The 19631-nt window shown below is 38.3% G+C and overlaps 5 protein-coding genes across 7 annotated transcripts; 1 reads left to right on the forward strand and 4 right to left on the reverse strand.

Annotated features, from left to right (window-relative positions):
- Nucleotides 1-1783: 1783 nt before the first annotated feature.
- LOC104755785 (MACPF domain-containing protein At1g14780) lies at nucleotides 1784-5419 on the forward strand. 3 transcript variants are annotated; one of them, XM_010478249.2, is made up of 8 exons: nucleotides 1784-2157; nucleotides 2275-2519; nucleotides 3031-3244; nucleotides 3576-3650; nucleotides 3733-3916; nucleotides 4018-4187; nucleotides 4313-4377; nucleotides 4507-5419. In XM_010478249.2, exons 1-8 carry the CDS (start codon nucleotides 1888-1890, stop codon nucleotides 5171-5173), a joined length of 1890 nt encoding a protein of 629 aa, XP_010476551.1. In that variant the 5' UTR covers nucleotides 1784-1887; the 3' UTR covers nucleotides 5174-5419. The 3 variants fall into 3 exon arrangements, with proteins under 3 accessions (XP_010476551.1, XP_087353300.1, XP_087353301.1); XM_087497174.1 differs by having other exon boundaries at nucleotides 1846-2157; nucleotides 3026-3244; XM_087497175.1 differs by lacking the exon at nucleotides 3031-3244 and having other exon boundaries at nucleotides 1846-2157.
- LOC104755786 (RNA-dependent RNA polymerase 1-like) lies at nucleotides 5353-9492 on the reverse strand. The gene is made up of 4 exons (XM_010478250.3): nucleotides 9117-9492; nucleotides 6622-9014; nucleotides 6393-6543; nucleotides 5353-6307 (listed from the first exon to the last, which is right to left on the reverse strand). Exons 2-4 carry the CDS (start codon nucleotides 8979-8981, stop codon nucleotides 5489-5491), a joined length of 3330 nt encoding a protein of 1109 aa, XP_010476552.2. The 5' UTR covers nucleotides 8982-9014; nucleotides 9117-9492; the 3' UTR covers nucleotides 5353-5488.
- A 427-nt stretch (nucleotides 9493-9919) lies between these two features.
- On the reverse strand, nucleotides 9920-12222 carry LOC104755787 (uncharacterized). Its single transcript, XM_010478251.3, has 7 exons — nucleotides 11548-12222; nucleotides 11350-11436; nucleotides 11202-11246; nucleotides 11004-11099; nucleotides 10782-10883; nucleotides 10276-10430; nucleotides 9920-10181 (listed from the first exon to the last, which is right to left on the reverse strand). The coding sequence occupies exons 1-7, from the start codon at nucleotides 12109-12111 to the stop codon at nucleotides 10100-10102; spliced, it is 1131 nt and encodes a 376-aa protein (XP_010476553.1). The 5' UTR covers nucleotides 12112-12222; the 3' UTR covers nucleotides 9920-10099.
- A 479-nt stretch (nucleotides 12223-12701) lies between these two features.
- Nucleotides 12702-14589, reverse strand: LOC104755788 (CRAL-TRIO domain-containing protein YKL091C). Its single transcript, XM_010478253.3, has 6 exons — nucleotides 14198-14589; nucleotides 13667-13922; nucleotides 13458-13494; nucleotides 13244-13361; nucleotides 13031-13141; nucleotides 12702-12944 (listed from the first exon to the last, which is right to left on the reverse strand). Exons 1-6 carry the CDS (start codon nucleotides 14288-14290, stop codon nucleotides 12783-12785), a joined length of 777 nt encoding a protein of 258 aa, XP_010476555.1. The 5' UTR covers nucleotides 14291-14589; the 3' UTR covers nucleotides 12702-12782.
- Nucleotides 14590-15176: 587 nt separating this feature from the next.
- On the reverse strand, nucleotides 15177-19601 carry LOC104755789 (phragmoplastin DRP1C). The gene is made up of 16 exons (XM_010478254.3): nucleotides 19072-19601; nucleotides 18884-18947; nucleotides 18562-18669; nucleotides 18360-18461; nucleotides 18130-18180; nucleotides 17980-18041; nucleotides 17740-17830; nucleotides 17584-17648; nucleotides 17294-17488; nucleotides 17080-17199; nucleotides 16924-16994; nucleotides 16375-16600; nucleotides 16231-16281; nucleotides 15893-16133; nucleotides 15678-15817; nucleotides 15177-15591 (listed from the first exon to the last, which is right to left on the reverse strand). The coding sequence occupies exons 1-16, from the start codon at nucleotides 19201-19203 to the stop codon at nucleotides 15466-15468; spliced, it is 1845 nt and encodes a 614-aa protein (XP_010476556.1). The 5' UTR covers nucleotides 19204-19601; the 3' UTR covers nucleotides 15177-15465.
- Nucleotides 19602-19631: the final 30 nt, after the last annotated feature.

Consider the following 19631-nt stretch of genomic DNA (forward strand, 5'->3'; position numbering starts at 1 on the left):
AGTTATTATGGAGTACATTAATTGACTAAGACGAGTTTTCCTAAGAATGATTAATTAGATAAATAACCAAAAAAACGTGTGGCAAAATCATAACTAAGGGAATACAGTTTAGTAAGGTTCATTTTTAATATAGCAGCGTCTAAATGCGACAAATATTTTCTAAAAAAAAGGATTTAATATATAATTTGACCAATCATACGTACTAAACCGGTGACAGTGAGAAGAAAAAAAACCAATAGTAATAAACAAACAAGAAAAGACGCGTTGCCAAGGCTGCGTTCACACAAACGCTACACGTACATAAAGGGGGAAGGGGGGTGATTTATATATTTGTACTCTACTGTTTCTTGTCGACTGTACTGTGTATATGTGACCCCTTTCTTAAACCAATTCATATTTGTCTGTTTCCTCACCTTGAACGAAGAAAACAATTCACCAAACACCATTGTCACTCCATATAATTTTACCTTTAAACCTTGACCTAGTTCGGAAAATCTAAAAACGTAAATGTGTATTCCAATTTGAACCATTTATATATTATACTCGACATAGAAGTCAAGCTTTAAAAGCTGATACATATATCGAGCGGAGGTAAAGAATATGCAACTTGATCTTCTTGTTTTGTGTGGGTGTTGTGTAAATACCGACATAGCTTTTGGTGTTTATCTTTGTATGCTGCGTGTACGCGATTTCGTAAGTCACATCAAGCTTAATTTATAATTGTGTGTGTGAAAACAGAAGCAAATTAAGAGAAAAGAAGAGGCAACTTCTGATGCTTTTATTACATATAGGAATAGACGTTGGACATTGCTATCAAACATTTAACCAATCAGTCAAACAAGTTTTTGAAATATAGTCATGTTCATATTATGTAGTAGTTTTATCACCTACTAAACTGAAAATTTTGGATCGGGTTAATTAGCCGTGCGGACTACTTCCCCCCCAAATCTTGAAATTAAAAAAAAATCATCGATCGATAACTATGATCAAAACTAAAAGGTAGTGCGTTACGTATATTTTACTACTATTTTTCATAACAAAAATGGAATGATTGAATCTGATGGGAAATGGTTAAGAGAAATAAGATAATAAAAGCTGTTTTGATTAACTTTTAAATTAATGTATAAATTGTTTATGCTAAATTGATATCTCTCTTATAGATAAGATACTAAGGTAAGATATGACTTTCGAAACTATTTTCTTCTTCTTCTTGAGACGCGGGTTAATTGGTCAAAGCCTCTTTGGTTTTTTGTTATTTTATGGAAATATATATGCAATTCTTATTGCAACAACACGCAAATTTCTAAAAACATTACATCGTTAAAATCGCATTGACGAAAACAAAAATAATCGTACATCGAGTCATCGACCATAATAACTGCGTCGACTTCGTAAACATCTAGTAGCAGAATTTTGGCATGACTTCTTCGTACGGCTAACTCCCATAAACCCATCATACAGTTACCATGACGAAGTAAAGAGCTAATGATTTTAAGAAAATAAAAATAAAATAACGTTACTAAGTTTAGTTATTCCTCCCTTGATTATGTACAGTTTAATTTCTACTAAAATCAATATATTATTATCATTCATTTTAAAGATTCTACCATTGCAAGTAATATATTTACGTGTTTTTCCGAAGACTTCGTAAACGATGGTGTTAATAATTCGTCGTTTTCATACTCTTGGAATTATCAGATAATCATAGCATCACGTTCTTTTTTTTCTTCGTCAGTCCAAGATTAATACTTATAATAAGTTTTGATTAACCATCATTACAAGCAATCAATCATTAATTAATATTATTTTTATTAGTATATATACAAATGCTTCTTTTTCCCAACCAAGACTTGCAGCTTTTACTATATTACCAAAAAGGAAACAGAGATGAACAGAGAAGGAGGCGGAGGAGATGTGGTTGAAACAGCGGTTAAGAGTCTTGGCAAAGGGTTCGATTTAACGGCGGACTTCCGGTTAAAATACTGCAAAGACGGCGACGTTGACGCCGGAGATGACAGATTAGTTGTCCTCGACGAAACTCAAAACAGAGAACTGCATGTTCCTGGTTTCGGAGCTGTTCATAATGTCTCCTCCGATATAAACTGCGACAAAGGAGAACGTACTCGATTCCGTTCAGACATTCTTGATTTCAACAAGGTCCTTACAGTTTCTTTCTTGATATAATGAGACCAAAACTTTTAAAACATAAGTCTCATAGAGATATTTACATTACATTCGTGTATGTGTGTGTGTTGTTGTTCTCGGATCAATCAGATGTCGGAGTATTTTAACCAGAGGTCGTCGGTGACCGGGAAAATACCGTCGGGAAATTTCAACTCGACGTTCGGGTTCCAAAGCGGGTCATGGGCGATAGACGCCGCAAACGTTAAATCATTAGGTCTTGACGCTTCTGTCGTAACGTTATTTAATCTCCACATACATAATCCCAATCGTCTGCGTCTCACTGATCGCGTTCGAAGCGCTGTTCCGTCTTCATGGGATCCACAATTATTGGCCAGGTCAGTGCCACACATGTCTATTTTTGCTTAACATTGACTAGTAGGCATAGCTAACATTACAAGCACAAACATATGTATAAAATCAAAATTTTCTGAACTTTGGACAATTTTTTTAGTTGAATTTGTGATAAAGACTGGCTGTGGCATTTTTGACTAATTCTTTGTTATCAATTGAATCTAGAATATCCGTTTTTTTTTTTTCCTATCTTTTGAATATATAAATTCAATTGTCAACGTTTCCAACTAAGAAGATCATACCGAAGAATGGGGAAGTTTCTTGATATTTTTGCATTGAATTGAAGTTAAAATAACTAATACTGAAACGTTGAATAATTGTAAAACTGAAAAACTGAACATTATTTGGAGAAGACTTTGAACCAATAGTCTAAACTATAACTACCACATAGCTTGTTTCCAAAAACAAATTATAATAAATTCTTTTCATACTTCCGTAATAATTTGTCATTATTAACGTAATAATAGATAAATAAATTTAATTTGAAAAGGGCAGGTTTATAGAGAGGTATGGGACACACGTAATAACTGGGGTGAGCGTAGGAGGACAAGACGTGGTGGTTGTGAGACAAGACAAGTCTTCCGATCTCGACACTGACCTCCTCCGTCACCATCTCTACGATCTCGGCGACCAGTTGTTCACTGGCTCTTGCCTTCTATCTTCTCGCCGGCTCAAGAAGGCCTATCACCACTCACACTCTCAGCCTAAGGTCAACTTCAATAATGAATTTCGTATTATTGAGTTCAAAGTACAACTTAGCAATCAGCATTATGCATTTGATCAATATTGAAATTTAATGATTTACTAGTGAAACAAAAGACGCGTACAAAGATAAGAGTAATAATTCCTTTTTACATAGTGTTTTTACTATACAAAATGAAACGTATCTTTTTACCATAGAGCACATACTTTTTTTTATTGCATGCATTTTTGATTGAATGAGTTAGATTAACGTTTCATGGTTATTGTAACTTGTATATATATGGTGAAAGTCCAATAAAAGCTTTCATTTAATCCAATTTGCTACGTGAATATTGCAGTTTCCGGAGGCATTCAACGTATTTGATGACAAACAAACCGTAGCGTTCAACAATTTTTCGATAAACTCCCAAAATGTAAGTAAGTTTCATATATCAAATCTAACATGGAGAATTGTATAGTGAAATGGTCATCATTAAAAGAACAATTTGTGTGCAGGGAATAACAGTTATATGCGCGAAAAGAGGAGGCGACGGAAGAGCAAAGAGCCATAGCGAATGGCTAATAACAGTACCGGATAAGCCCGACGCCATCAATTTCAACTTTATTCCGATTACATCACTCCTTAAAGATGTCCCTGGCTCTGGTCTTCTCTCTCACGCCATGTCTCTTTACCTCAGATGTAACTATACTTACCTCAAATATTTTTGACTATCGAATAAAGTCGTTAGACTCGTTAGCTTGGAAAATGATTCGAAGGAGTAATTTGGTACTTGTGAACAGACAAGCCGCCGCTAATGGACCTACAGTATTTCTTGGACTTCTCTGGACCAAGAACGTGGGCTCCGGTCCATAACGACCTTCCGTTTGGCGCGGCGCCAAATATGGCTTCGGCGTATCCAGCTCTTCACCTCAACTTCATGGGTCCCAAGCTATACGTTAATACCACTCCCGTACGTTTTCATCATATACATCTCTTATCTTATCTATCTATATTGCTTACATTTTTGTTTCTTTCACAATAACATGTAAAATATTTGTAGTTTTACTAATTGCTTTTCTTTTTTTTCCGGTTTAGGTGACTAGCGAGAAGAATCCAGTAACGGGAATGCGATTGTTCCTCGAAGGCAAGAAATGCAATAGGTAAAAGAAGTTAACCAAATTAAATCCTAACACAATGCGTTACATTTTCGTTTCTTTATAGAATATTTATGCATAAAAGAGTCAAGGTGTATATTTATATCATGAAACTATGAATTTTATGGTTATCAGGCTAGCTATACATCTACAACACCTAGAAAATACAAGAACTACGGTAGGGGAAAAGATCACAGACGAACATATATGGAGAGGCTCCGATCAAATCATCGACAATGATCGCTACTTCGAATCACTAAACGGTAAGAAATTCTCACATGTGTGTACGGCTCCGGTGAAGTACGACCCTAAATGGATCACAACAACAAGCACTCACAAGTCCCAAAACGACGTTGCTTTCATAGTCACCGGAGCACAACTCGAAGTGAAGAAACACGGCTCAAAATCCGTTCTCCATCTCCGTCTCCGTTTCACCAAAGTCTCCGAGCACCACGTCGTTCAGAGTAATTGGGTTCATGGACCGACCGGGACTTCTCAGAAATCGGGACTCTTCTCTTCCATGAGCTTGCCGTTGACTAGTGGGAGTGTTCATCATAATATGGCCAATAAAGACAAAAACGAAGTCATTTTGGATTCAGGTGTCTTCCCCGGAGGACCTCCCGTGCCGGCGAATAACAAGATTGTGAAATTTGTTGACCTCTCGCAGTTATGTCGAGGTCCTCAACATAGTCCTGGTCATTGGTTAGTCACTGGAGTGAGGCTTTACTTGGACAAGGGAAAACTTTGCTTACACGTCAAATTTGCTCTGCTACATCGCCAACGTCTCCTTGCCTCTTCTTGACGCAAAAAAAAAAAAAAAAAAAAACATTAATTTTTGGATACATTCTTTTTTTGTTTTCCCTCCAAAATTGCGACATTGATTTCTTGATTTTGGAGTGTGTATATATAGAGGCTGTGGAGTGAGTTTTGTTTGATGGGACTGACTCATTCAGAGACATTGTTTATGTACATACACATATGTTGAGAGGTTGAAAAATATAAACTACTAGTTATCACTAGTAGAGAAAGTAGAATCTTCTAATAGAAATTGATGTTTTTGAACACAAACCAAACATTTATGTACATAAGAAACTCATAACCAAAGTAGAAAAAAAAATCAACTCAAACGCATAACACGGCCTAACCGCTCGAGCGTCTCCTGCCGCTGACGCCTCCCAACATTGGACTTCTTGATCCTCGCAAGCTTATCATAAACGATCCACGCAAAGCTCAAGAAATGGTCGCGATTCAAACCTTCATTATAAACTCCCCAGTAACTTGAGTGGTACGTAACATGATACCAAGCCGAAGCCTTTGCTGATTCATCAAAGACAGTTTCTTCTTCAGTGGCATTGAACCACGACAAAGCTTCTTTCCTCAATGCCCGAACTGCTCTTCCGATAGATTCTGCATCCCGTCTCTTGGTGAATGACTTTGACATCCTCATGATACCACCACTAAGTATCTCAGCCTCAGTCTTAATCCCATAATAGTCCATCAAATTACCTAATCTGTAATCATAGTTTCCCTTGTGGAAGAAAGCTTCATCAAGATACTCCTCAAATCCGTCAACTTCCATGTCTTTATCATAAGACTTTGAGGCCACATCAAGAGTAAATGATCTGATCGAGATCAATGGTGGAGCTCGCTCTTTTACTTCTCTAAAAAGCTTACCGATCACGTTCTTTGACTCATACGTTGGCTTATCCGGTTTCTCCATAAAATCAGGATACTCTTTCACATAAAGATGTTGTGGTATCTCAGCTGCCACACCAGTTTTTGGGAAATCCACCGCTATTGAAAACTTCCTTGCAAGCTCAATGCAAGGGTCACTAAACGCCTTGAGTGGTTCCTTATCCGCAAAGGCGGTATGAGCATTCGCTATGATCCCTAGACTATCATTCACAATGTAGTTCGCAAAGTACTCTTCAACTTCCTAGAAACCGATTTAGCCAAATCAAAAAATCAACCTACCAAATAATAATAAGTAAAGTGATACAGAGTTTTTTTTTTATTGTTACCTCAATTGTGACATCATGATCCAAGATTTGAGCTGGTTCAGGAGTGTAGTCCATTGGTTCAGATGTTCTTGGTGGAATCAGTTCATGATCCCAACATACAAAGTATATATCTCCATCTAAATCACTCCCTGAACATTCGTTTGGGTGTGGCCTATGCACAAAAGAACACAAGATTTCAAAATCAACGTCCAAGACTTTTAACAAAAAGAAGCTCGTCAAAAAATTTTACCTCGAGCCTTTTTGAGGGAATACAACGCAGTCCACCATGTGATTCAAAGCTGGTACATTGACAGCTTGTAGAACACGCACGTCACCAGGATGCAGGCATGGGTTTTTCGCAACAACAACAGGTCCAGTGACGATGTACCGCCTTCCTGGCATCATGGGATTTGAATACTGCACGACTACCTGACCATACTCGAGTGTTCTGGTCTCGTCTAAGCATCCCATCATAGATCTTCCACCAGAAATGAAAATTCGAGTTTTTGTCCGTAGCTCCAACAACTTAGATGCTCTGAAGTTCTGAAGCATCATTGAAAGGAAAGGTTCGGCGTCAGGTTTATAGCCACACAAGATCAGTTCCTTGAGAATATTTGTGTTCTCCCCTGGAGCCATTAAACCAAGAGCTTCATGAGCCTCCAACGGATCCGTTAAAATCGCGTCGAGCCGATCCACAACTTCACGTTGTTTCTTCTCAAAGACATTGTCTTTAACTCCTAAAGTTGACAAAAGAGTGATTAGCTGTCTATTCATATAACAAGGTTGGTACTTGCTCCACGCTAAAACATCAAGCTTTGTATTCCCTGACTCAAATTTACTCATACTCTTCCTCAAAGACAGTTTCTTTGATGAGTATGGATCCACAGCCACTACTCCTTTATACCCGCCATAACGAATTTGAAAAGCCGACGGAGAAAACTCTGTTAGACCACATTTCTTTGCTACTTTCCTAGCAAACTCAGCTGAGATCTTTCCTATTCCATCAGAAAACACATAACGTGTCCCTAAATACATGTTCTCAACATCAGGAATCACTTCAATCTCATCACTCCTAACATTAAGTGTCTCTCTTGACGAGCTAAAAGATTGGCCAAGCCTTGCAGCATATTTAGCTACGTTTCTTATATGGTCAAAATCACCCATCCAAGCTCTGATACGTGCTGCTGTAAGCCCGTCTATTGGTGCAAACATCCAAGCAGAGTTCTCCCGCAACTGGCTGGATGAAAAAGCTAGAAACTCAAACTTCTTGTCTCCTATAACAATCCCATCTCGAAGAACAGAATATATCCTGTCATATAACTTGGTTCTTCTTAGAGTAGAAGAGCGCGGAGACAGATCCATGGAACGAACTTTTTCAAGATCTTCATCAACAAATGATACCCTGAGGAAGTTGTTGATATACTTGGAGTAATGTCGAAGCACACGATTCGAAACATTCACCTCTGGTCCAAGGAAATAGACTCTTGCTGGTGTAACTTGAACGCGGTACATATAAACAAGTCCATCATCTAGAGATATGGTAGGAGACAGTGGAAGCTTTTTATTCGAGGCCAGCTTCTTGTACTCTTCACGGAGCCAACGAGCAGGCTCATAACAACACTCCCCAAGGTAATAGAGCTTTTCAAGACAGTGATCTATGAGAGCTCTGTCGTATTTTTTTGGATTAAGCAGCTGATAGAAGTCAAGATCAAGAGCTGGACCTGGGAGACAAGCGTTCTGCACCAATGTATTAACTTTAAACAAGATCTCAAAAGGCAAAACAACCCCTGGAGGAGGATCAACAACGATTACTAGCTTGTTAGCATTAGATGAATAGCTAGAACCGGATTCAATGAGAAAAGTGGTGGCTCTGTGCTCTGCATAGTTTGCAAAATTCTCTTTGAAATCAGGAAGATTAAGATGAACTGGAAGCTCTAAACAGAAGGTTGTTGATTGACCTATACAAGAAGAAGAAGTGAAATCTGTAGTTCTTATCCACTGCTCATCAGACCCATCACTGTAAAAATCCATCAATCCAAACAAAAGGTTAACAGGTTGATCCTCTTTCTCAAAGATCTTAGGAGCACCAATCACCTGAATCACAAGAAACTTCGAAGATCGTCCTTGAGGTGAATGCAAATCAATCTGCCATATATTCTCATACGAAAGCTCGAGACGATAGTCCTTTTGATACCAAGACATGGCAAAATGCAGTTTCCTCATCCCAGTTCCGAACGAGACAGAAACATTTTGAGCACTCCATAAAGTTAAAAACTTTTTAGGTGAGACTTGACAACCAAAGTACATCTTTAGATCAGAGATGCTGTGAAGTGAAGCTCTTGGTTTTGGGACAATGTCTTGTTCCACTTCGAAAGCCTTGAGATATGATCTACCATAGTAAAGTCCTTCAGCGGCTTTAGTGATGATCAGTCTCGCATGTCTCTCAGATGTGAATTGAACAATGGCGTAGACTCTTGGACCACCTTTCTTCGGTTGTCTGACTTTGATGGCGTAAACAGTGCCTGAACCAGTGAGCCTTTCGAGGAAGTTCTTAACATCATCTGCGCTTACACCAACAGGGAATCCAAACACTTGAATTGTCTTCCCCATCTTCTTCTCATACAAAAACTAATTCTATCAAACCTAAAAACAAGATTTTTGAAGAACCTAAGATCAATGAAACAAGAACACAAACTAACGAAGGTTAAAAACAAGAAAAGCAGAGGGCTTTAAAGTTAAACATACCCGAGGCGATGACTGATCTCTGTTCTTATGTCAGTTTCCGTCGACTCTGATTATGATGGCCTTTGGATTCTCACTTAACATTAACACTGGGGACCAAAAACCCAAGTTCCATAATTTATCCAAAGAATAAAGCGAAGAGAAGACTAAAGTCCAGAGACCAAAGTCCTTCTCGTCTTCTCAGACCCCTTATTGGCCGAGCACGGATCCTCTGTTTCGCGCAACCTAGCTTGCGTGAGATTGCTGACGTTAGTATAATAGAGTTTAATCGGACGGTGGAGGACAGGTCTCAATGTCATTAATGTATTCTTTATTATGATTAAATAAATGGACTAATAAGAGTGGTTTTAGGAATTTTAGAAGGATAATGAATGCAACTGTTGAACGATTTGATCAGGATTTGTTTAAAAGAGCCTTTAAAAAAGGAAGTAAGTATATTCGTTAACGAAAAAATATACAAATCTTAGTAACGAAGGAGTTCTTTTTAGGATTTGATGATAAATATTTTGGGCAACTAAACATAAACAAGTAAATAAAATATTTGCAATCGTACTATCGTAACTAATAACTATCATCAAAGTGAAAAGGAAGGACAATGTGGGACCAGTTAGTAGTTGAGTGCCTACAATAATTGTTGAGAGCCCAAATTAATTCTCTGTGACTGTGACCATTCCACAGCAATCTGAAAATGTGACCATTCTAAAGCAATCCCCTAACCTACAGTAATTGTTTCTTCGATTAACCAAGCCGGTACAAATTCGAACCGGGAAATTAACAGGGTTCAAGCGTGGGGATGAGTTTTCAGATTTCAGAGAACAACTTTATGAATTTGAAAGTAACAAAATTTGGTCAAGTAGAAGAATACCCTCGAAAACAAAAAAGAAATAATGAGACAAATTCTTGGCTCAAATCTCTCTCTCTGATAATAATACAGTGATCCCCTTTGTCAAGAATTCAGAAGAAGCACAGTGAGGGGGGATTCAAATTCAGAGAAGCATCTCAGCGATCTGAACAGCATTCAGAGCAGCTCCTTTCCGTATTTGATCTCCGCAGACGAATATGTCCAGCCTGAATTCATTAAGTTGTGTCTTTTTTAACCAAACTGAAAGAAGAAAAAACAAACTCATTTGCTTCAAATTCAATAGAAAGAGTGAGACTTTACCCGAAATTGCCATCCTGAGACACGTCTCGCCTGATCCTACCAACGGCGACATCGTCTTTGTTTGAGACATCTAGTGGAGTAGGGAAAGTATTAGAAGCACGGTCGTCTATTATATATACTCCAGGTGCTTTCTTCAGGATCTCCCTTGCTGTGTTCTGTTAAATTACAGTTAAAAACACCGTTATAACCTCAAACACAAACTTGATCATAAACTTCTTTTAATTGCACAAGAAGAATCACAAAACAAGTCTAGAGAATAACATGAGGGTTTAACTCTGCAGATGCCTAGAGAACTATCACAGCCTACTTATGCAGCTCCACATTACTCGACGGGTATATGATTCCTTGTAAAATAATAGAATAAAATTGACAATAGAAGGATGTTATAGCCATGATTCAGATTGCTCTATCAGTGACTAAAATCATTAGGAAACACAGAACACCGATGCTTCAAGAACTTGAAACACTGATTCAGTACAAAACAAGTTTCATGAGTATTATATTACCTCATCGAGAGGGCTCTCAAACTGGAGATTTACACTCTCTGCATGAGCACGCATAACTGGAACACGTATACACGTTGCTGTTACTTTGACTTCTGTGTCATTCTGTCAAGAGCAAGAAAGTGGTGAGAGACTTCTAAACACACTCAACAATTTTGGACAGAAGAACACAGTGAAATGAACACAAAACAAAATCTCAAGTTTTGTGAAATGAAACCCACTCACCCAGATCTTCCTTGTCTCCTTGACAAGTTTCATTTCCTCCTCGTTGTAACCGTTTTCAAGAATAGGAGCATTATGCGAAAACAAGTTAAATGCATACTGCAGACCAACATTAAAACAATCAAATTACACAAAAGGGATTTCAAAATCAACACATTCGAAAAAGTAAAAGCAAATTATATAAGCAAATTGAGCAATCACCTGCTGTCCGAAGATGTTACAAGTCGGAGGTTTACCCTCTAGAACCTAAGAACACACAACAATGCAAAAGAAGAAGAAGAAGCAGAATCACTACTCAGCACAATCATTAAACAATTTCAATCAAAGAAGACTGAAACAGAAACAAAACCTCGCGAGTCTGCTGAATAAGCTCTTCCATAGCTGCAGCACCAGCACCACTAGCTGCTTGATATGTACTAACCACCATTCTCTTCACCTATTAGAACCAATCGAAAACATTATTCAAAAATCACACTTTCATGGTTCCCATTTGATTCTACATACCCTTCAAATTGGATTTTAGATTTCAGTAAGATAAAAATCAAACCTTTGCGTGATGATGAAGAGGCGTAACAGCCATCAAACAGATAATGGTAGAGCAATTAGGGTTAGCAATCAAAGCACCTTTTCCCATTCCAACTTTAATCCCTTTCATTGCTTCAGGATTCACTTCAGGAATCACAAGTGGGACTCCTTCAACCATTCGAAACGCAGAGCTGTTATCAACAACGATGGTTCCTTTCTCCGCCGCTAAAGGACCAAACTCCTTGCTTATAGATCCACCGGCACTGAACAAAGCGATGTCTACTCCATCGAAGCTCTCCGCAGTGAGCTCCTCAACCGTGTAGTCTCGGCCGTCGAAGGCGACGCGTTTCCCGGCGGATCGTTTCGACGCGAGCATCTTGACGGAGCTGTAAGGGAAGTCTCGATCGGATAAGACGGAGAGGAATTCTTGTCCGACGGCTCCGGTGACGCCAACGACGGCGAGAGATGGCGCGGATTCTTGGAGAGACATTTTGACCCTTGACGCGTAGGCTCTTCTGGGTTTAGCTTTGAGAGGGAGACGAGAGAGGAAATGGGTTTGTGTGGTTTGGTGAGTGAACGTCGCCATTGTCGCCGCCGTGAGGGAGAGAGAAGGAGTGTGAGAGATTTTGGGAGGCGGCTGTGATAGAAAAAGTTTGGGACTTTAAGAGTGTTGTTGTTGTTAGTGGAGTTAACCAACATCTTTAAAAGTCAAAACGGCAGGGTTTTTTAACTTAAGAAATAGAAACAGCAGGATGTTTGAAATTGGTCATTTACCAGATTGAGTATATTCACACAACTTTCTCATGTGTTTCATTTTCTTCTTTTGGAAATATAAAGTTGTTGAAAAGTTCTTTGTATATGCTAACTATATTATTCTACTAAGGACACCTATAGCTTCTTGCAACAAGAGACATTATTGTTTCTAAATGTTAGTGTGGTCTTGTGATTCCTGACCAAACTAGGTATCAACCATGTTGTATCCTTAGTATTCTTTCAAGTTTCAATGTGTTTTGCATTCTTCTTACTTTTGATGTGAATAGGAAGGAAGGATAAGCAAAAGCAATCACAAAAGCAGTCAGCAGATTGATATATATTCACACATCTTTCTCATGTTTTAATTGCTTTATTTGTAAATTATTGTTCTAAATTCTCTTACTGAATAAAATACTCAAGGAGTAGGAAAATAAATAATAATAGTCCAATAGATTAAAGGAGGGTTTAGGGTTTTCAGGTTAATACTCCCAAAGACTATTAGAGTTAAACATTATTGTTTGGTATAGCTACTGGAGTAGTCTGAGGAAGAACAACATCTTGGATTAGTGTGAGCTTAGCTTGGCCACCGTATTCTTCCGGTAAAGCCTCGACTCCAATCTCCTCCTCGAATTTTCTCTGTTCTTCTCCACTAGTTACTATCACAATCTATACAACATCAACAAAAACAGAACAATTATGTCTTGATCATAGTGGAGATAGGAGATACATCAAGAGAGGATTAAAGATCAAACCTTTTCCTGAGTTGCTTTCTCTAGAAAACGGCAGACAAATTTCCAAACGGTCACAAAGAATCCAGGCATATGCAAGATGTAGCATTTCTCAAGGCGTTCCGGGTAGTAAGACTAGAGAAATAAAAACATTCTCCCAATATTTAAAAGATGTGACTCTTTTTTTTGGTATAATCTACACATATTATTGTATTAGAAAGAGGGGGAGATGCTTACTTGTAAGAATTGAAAGGCGGTGATCAATCCACGAGCATCAAGGTTCTTGTATGTAATGTTTGCCAGATCAATAACGGCAACCAACTTCTCATCTCCTACTTCTTTGCCTTTGATGCCACTAAAACATATAAACCAAAAAGCTTGTAAATCGAGGAAACAACGGGAAGATCAAGATGTTTTTGAAGTGTTTTGGTTTTGAGTAATGTGTAAACACCTTGCAATTGTTTTGTCTAGACAATAAACACAGAACTCTGCAAACAACAAACACATAAAAGATTAGTTTATAGTTACTAATCTCAAGAATCAACTAAAAAGAATCACACATAATATGGATTCTTTTTAGTTAATACTTATCTACTCAATGAAGAGTGTAATTATCCAATGATAAGTCAAAAGTCTTAAACAAGTGAGAGAGGTGATTACTCTTGAATTTAGCTTGATCCTTAGCAGGAAAATGCTTAGAGGTTATGACAAGCACCATAGGGTGTCCTGATTTGGTTGGACCCTGAAGACAGATCTTTTTGAATTCCAATTCATCTTTCACTTCCAAGTCAGGGATCCCAGTAGGAGGAACCATGGAGGCTCTCCATTTTCGCCAATCTACAAACATCTTTGCTGCCTTGTTTGGGTCCATTGATCTTGCCACCAGGAACCTCATCAGTGTCGGATCCTCATATCCCTTCAATGGAAACAACAAAAACAAAACAGGGGAAAAACACACACACATGGCTTAGATCTTCTGACTTTGAATGCCTTTTTACTAAACTTTCTCTACTGACTACTGTTAGGGTTTACGATGTGAGGCTCCAACCTAATGAATTCCAAAAGATACATTCTAACGAGACAGTGACAGTGAAACGCATAAATAAATAAAAGAAGAGGAAAACAGAGAGGGCCAAAAGATACAAACAACCTTTAAGGTAATGGAAACTAAAAGCGTCGAATCGGATTTACCTCAGTGGAAGAAGAGAGTTTCTCGACGGATTTTTTCAACTGGGTCAAGGCAGCAAGTTCTTGGCTTTCCTCCATGATCTTTTTGGCTCTCATCAGATCCTCAAAACTCTCTCAGAGATATAAAGAGAGAGAGAGAGAGAGAGAGAGAGAGAGAGAGAGAGAGAGAGAGAGTCTTTTGTGGTCCGTACAGACGCACGATAAAGTCTGTTGAAAAAGTAAATAGCTTTGATGTTGACAGAGACCCAAAGAAGCCACACGAAGACAGAATAGACAAACTATTTGGCAATTTCCTCTACGGTAAAGTGGATAGAAAAAGAAAAAAATCATTGCCCCTTAATTCGCTGCAATAAATTGGGCAGCTGGAAGTTGAACCTATCTCTGTTTTTTGACTTGTCTTTTGTTATTACTACTTTGACGATTTAAACAGTACCCCTAACACAGGCTGTGATGATTTTATGACTTTTACTCGTACATCCCCAAATCTTTAAGTATTTACTAACTACCGATACTTGTGCATGTTTTTTCATCTATTTTCAAATGATCCATCATCCATGTGAATTGTGAAGCAGGCTGATCGTTAGTTAAAAAACCATTGCATTTAAAAGCACTATGACTTAAGTTTAAGTTTCCTTGTTAAATTTGAGACGTGTCTAACATATGGAGAGTCCTATGCCACTAAGCCATTATTGAATTGTATAACAAACAACCCGTCTATATGGTTTCCGCTTACGTGTGTACTGTATATACTTTCATCTGTTCGCTCTGAGTGGAAATTTAGTTCTAACGACTATTATTGTTCGCGACAGAAGAAATGGTTTGATAAGTTTGGTTCTTTCTTAATGAAAAATATATATTGGACTTTTCAAGAAAAATAGGCTTTCTTTGTGGTCTATTCATTTTTTCATACTTGGAACTGGATTTGGATAGTGATCCTAAAGGAGAGCAGTAGAATATGAACCGCCGGTCAAATTCTTCCATATATAAAAAGTTCATAACTTTCATCCTTTTGTCTAAAAATGTAAAAAGCGTGCAACTTCAAATATGTCTCAACTGTTCTAAACAGTATTCAAGAATCGAAGATACAGACAAAAAAAAAAAGTGGGAAAGTTGTGATAGAAATTAGCAGACCCAAGAAAACATGAGTAATCCTGTGTGAGTTTGTGTGGATTGGAAGTTACAACTCCCAACATACCTATTACTATAATGCAGTGCCCACACGAACAAAAGAAATCAACAATATAAAGAATAGTAGTGCTTAACAAACCCCGTTACTTCCAAGCCACAGCATCGATGTCGTCTCTAGCTTGTTTGTAAAGTTCGAGTCGTTTGGCTAGTGTCCCTCTTCGTTCCATCAGCTGTGGGTCTTCGTCCAACATCGCTCCCAGCTTCTCCTTCTGCACCATTATTGATTTAACATTATTCTCGGTTTGCGAATTTTCTCTCAAGCAACCAAAAGAGGAGTTATAACAATATTCTTTACCTCTTTCCTGCCTACTTGAGCGTAGAAGAAGTTGAGGAGCGATCTCTTAGCTTCTCTAACTTGGCAGTAAACAACAGCTTTGGGAAGAGAGTTTCTCAATGTGTCACAGACCATGTTTATGTATGCACTCACGTTGGATCCTGAGTTATCCAAAGTCAACAAACAAAGCCTTGATATGTCTCATTGATAAGGAAAGGGAGGCGAGAGACACTTACCGATCTTTCTGAAGTGATTATCAGAGTAAGGGTCTGCATTTGGTGCTGGGGCATTCCTTGGATTTGGTTTCTCTTTCTCGGGTTCTAGGTGAAGTTTCCTGAAGAATTCAACCGTAAGGTAGCTGGATTCCATGTCCACCAGACGAAGAACCGTTTTCCTACTCTCGTCTCTGAATCTTTCGAGGGCTTCATTTGCAGCAGCTGCTATATCGCCTGCTAGAGTCGGGAATCGCTTCAGTTCCTGATAAACATAACAATGGCATTTTGAGATTGAAACAGTAAAGAGCTAGGAGGAGTTCTCAAAAGTCAAAACCAAAAGGCCTCTTCTCAGTTCTTACCTCTGTTTCTGAAATTGACTTTCTGACCAGCTCCTTCAATACGAAATGCACCTAGGAAATATCAAACAGTAATCAAGAATATAGTCAATTTACTGAAACTTAAGCCTCAAAAGTAAAGGAATCTAAATTTTTTTGGACGCATACTGCATCGACAGTGGCTTCAGCTGGTCCTTTGAAATAGCTTATGGATCCATCAATGAGCCTTCTGTATCCTTGTTCAGGAGCAATAAGATGTGGTTGATAACCATCTGCTTCTGAAACAACCTTCTGAACATTTTTGGTAGAGAGATGTCGATCAAAGGGAAGTTTCTTTAAGGCTGCTGGTAATTGATGGTCGAAAACTCCATAAATTCGGTCTCCACCAGGTCGTCTGATACAAACAACATAATAAATGTAAGAAGACCAACTTTAACGGACCTACATTGTGAAATTATGTGAAGCATTTTCTGGCATACATCTATGAAAAGGTCATTGTTGTAATAATTTACTAAAACTCGACATCCTTATTCTGGAAACTAACTAGAAGATTAGCAAACTAAAGACTCATTATAGGGCAGCATATTACTCTGGAAACGCCACTATCTTTTGAAAACATTTATAGCCTCCAAATTGATCATCAAAATCACATCGTAAAAGTATACCGACAACAATTTATGAACTATACAAATAAGAAGCAATAACTAAATCACTTACCCTCCATCCAAATGCTCCTTAAAGACACGATCAAATGCCCGGCAGAGTTCCAAAATTGTGTAAAGTTGGGCCTGGAATCATATATTTGGTGTGTGACTAACCATACGATTCTGATGCAACTCTCAATATCAATTACATAATGGTTTAAAATCTTACTCCTGAATCTACTGCAATGGGTCTTCCAATTTTATCCAGCTCTGCATTTATCTCATCGATGCTTTTGTTGATCAAAGCAACAATACTGGGAATTTTCTGCCTGATAACAGTCTCTAAGTGCTAATAGAGAGAAAAACAAAGAAGTAAGAAAGACAAAGCCATACAATGAAGCTTTCATTTAAATTAGATCTGTGCGAGTAAATCCTAAGGGTACCTGAGACAAGAGTTTTGCTAGATATTCTGATCCCATTCTACTGGCTAAGTGCCCGTATTCAGGGCTTGTTTCAAAATATTCACGCTCTTTTCTACGTGCAGCAATCATATCAACCCTTTTATTGATATCAGCCTGTGAGCGATTCACAATTCCAACCCAGGGATGTTGCAAACGGTACGACCTTCCCTCAAGAACCTTCATCATATAGATAAAAGAGGTGTCAAAGTAATTTAAACAAGTAACTGAATTAGTTGAGACCCCAGGGTGCAGATATAAGGAAAGACCCTTACATCTAAACAATCTGTTCCTTTGTCCATGATATCAAGCTTGGTTGCAACTCCAAAAGTCCTTTCGCCTACAGAAATATATTAGAGGATCAAGAAAATGCTGTGGAGTGTAAAAAATCACTACCTACCAGCTACTAGGAAACTACATCTTGGTCGTACCTGTGGGATCAACTTCTCTAGCAAGTTTTATAGCATCTGAAGTAGCAATATCTTGATTAGCTGGAGAAATAGCCAATATGATGCAATTTGGCTGCAGTTAAAACAATTCATGGATAAGCTTCCAAAGTTAACATTATTGTGAACGATGATGACCAAATGCATTCTTTTGTTCAACTTGGCTGAAAATAGATAAAAAAATTGTCGAAACCTTCTCAGCAATAGCTTAGAAAGAAGACTGACCTTCTCGACATAAGAGCGGACCATATTTTCAATGTCTTGGACGATACTATCCGGTTGTCCCTCTACAAGAATAACATTCATGTCAGTTGAATTGTTTAAGCACAGGTTACTAGATAAAAGAAACAAGGATATAGCATATCAAACTCTTACCTACAGCAACCTTTGTCAAACCCGGAAGATCTATGAGCGTCAGATTAACAACTGTAGAGAAAAGCGTAAAGTGAGAATTCAAAGTAACAAGAAAGAGGTTAGCAAAATTGGAATCTTCAAATCTAATCCTACTACGTTTTACTCATTACTGCTGGTGTCAACAATATAGGAAATTTACTGAGTATTAACAATAGGGATGCATTCCAAGAAATGTTGTCTTAAGAACAAACCATTAGGAGAATATATGCTCAGCTGGATTGGAATGTTGGAGATTTGTTTCGATTTCCCAGTAATACGATCAGTTTCATCCTCAATCTCCTTCCGCACAGCAGCTGAAAAGAGAAGAACACTTATTAGTTTCCAGCAAATAGCTTCATATTACATATTTCATTGACAATTAGATTTCCCCATGCAACAATCAACCAAACCTACCAAAATCAGCAAATTTCTTCTTAGGAGCATGAAGAAACTCAGCGTACTCAGTCGTCCCTTCTTCAGTCTTGTGAAGCTGCAACACCAATGGCCTCCTCGTAACGATACCTAATTAATCAAATGGTATCGATTTCGATGAGCACTCCAACACAGAGAGTCAAAAGGATCTAAGAGAATCAACATCAATGAAACATTATTCACAAGGCACAGTAATGAGGAGCTAATGTGAAGGTTCTTCGAGGTACTCAAAAATGTTCATGTAATGCTCCGGAGAACACAAAATTTAACCTAGATTTCAATTCCAAAACATCCGACGCCTTACCAGATCCACGAGGGAGGAAGTCTCTTCCCACAACACTTTCTAGAACTGAAGATTTTCCAGAACTCTGATCCAAACATCAAAAATAAGAAATCAGAAACGTAAGGGGATTATTAAAGAGGCGAAGAAGTTAGATCGGATCTTAAGATACCAAAATGTGTTTAAGTTTCCAATAGAAAAGAGATCAAAACCTGGCCACCAACGACAGCGACGGTTGGGAGAGCTTCCCAAAGAGACATTCCTTCACCGCCATGATCTCCGAGGACAGTACATGCCCTCTGGATTTTATTTATCAGCCCTATCAAACTCTTCATTGTCGCCATTTTTTCCTGGAACGTATCACAGATCCAGAGAATCTCTCACGGCCCGCTCAGATCTAGATCTGACGACAATACAATACGGTTGATCGGATGGTGGATTCGGAATTTACGGTGGTGAGTACTTTACTCTGTCTCTCTCTCGCGGCGGTGGATGAGATTTGATGAATCTGGTGGAAAAAAATAAAGAGAAAAGAACCGAAAGGAGCAGAACGGTAATGGGAAGCAATTTCAAACCAAAAAAAGTAGGACCACGCTTTCAAATATTGGATACTTTTGGCCCCAAAGTGAAAATATTAATTATTAATTTAGTCCCACGTTGCGATGCGCGTACCGGTTGGTCAATGATACGGAGCCGGTTCAATTCATGTGGTTATGTGCGTTTAACTCTTTCAAATTTTGTTAAGCATTTTTGGGTTTGATCAGTTCTTTAT

Source organism: Camelina sativa, chromosome 17 (genome assembly GCF_030686135.1).
Source record: "Camelina sativa cultivar CO46 ecotype springtype chromosome 17, ASM3068613v1".
NCBI classification, from domain to species: domain Eukaryota; kingdom Viridiplantae; phylum Streptophyta; class Magnoliopsida; order Brassicales; family Brassicaceae; genus Camelina; species Camelina sativa.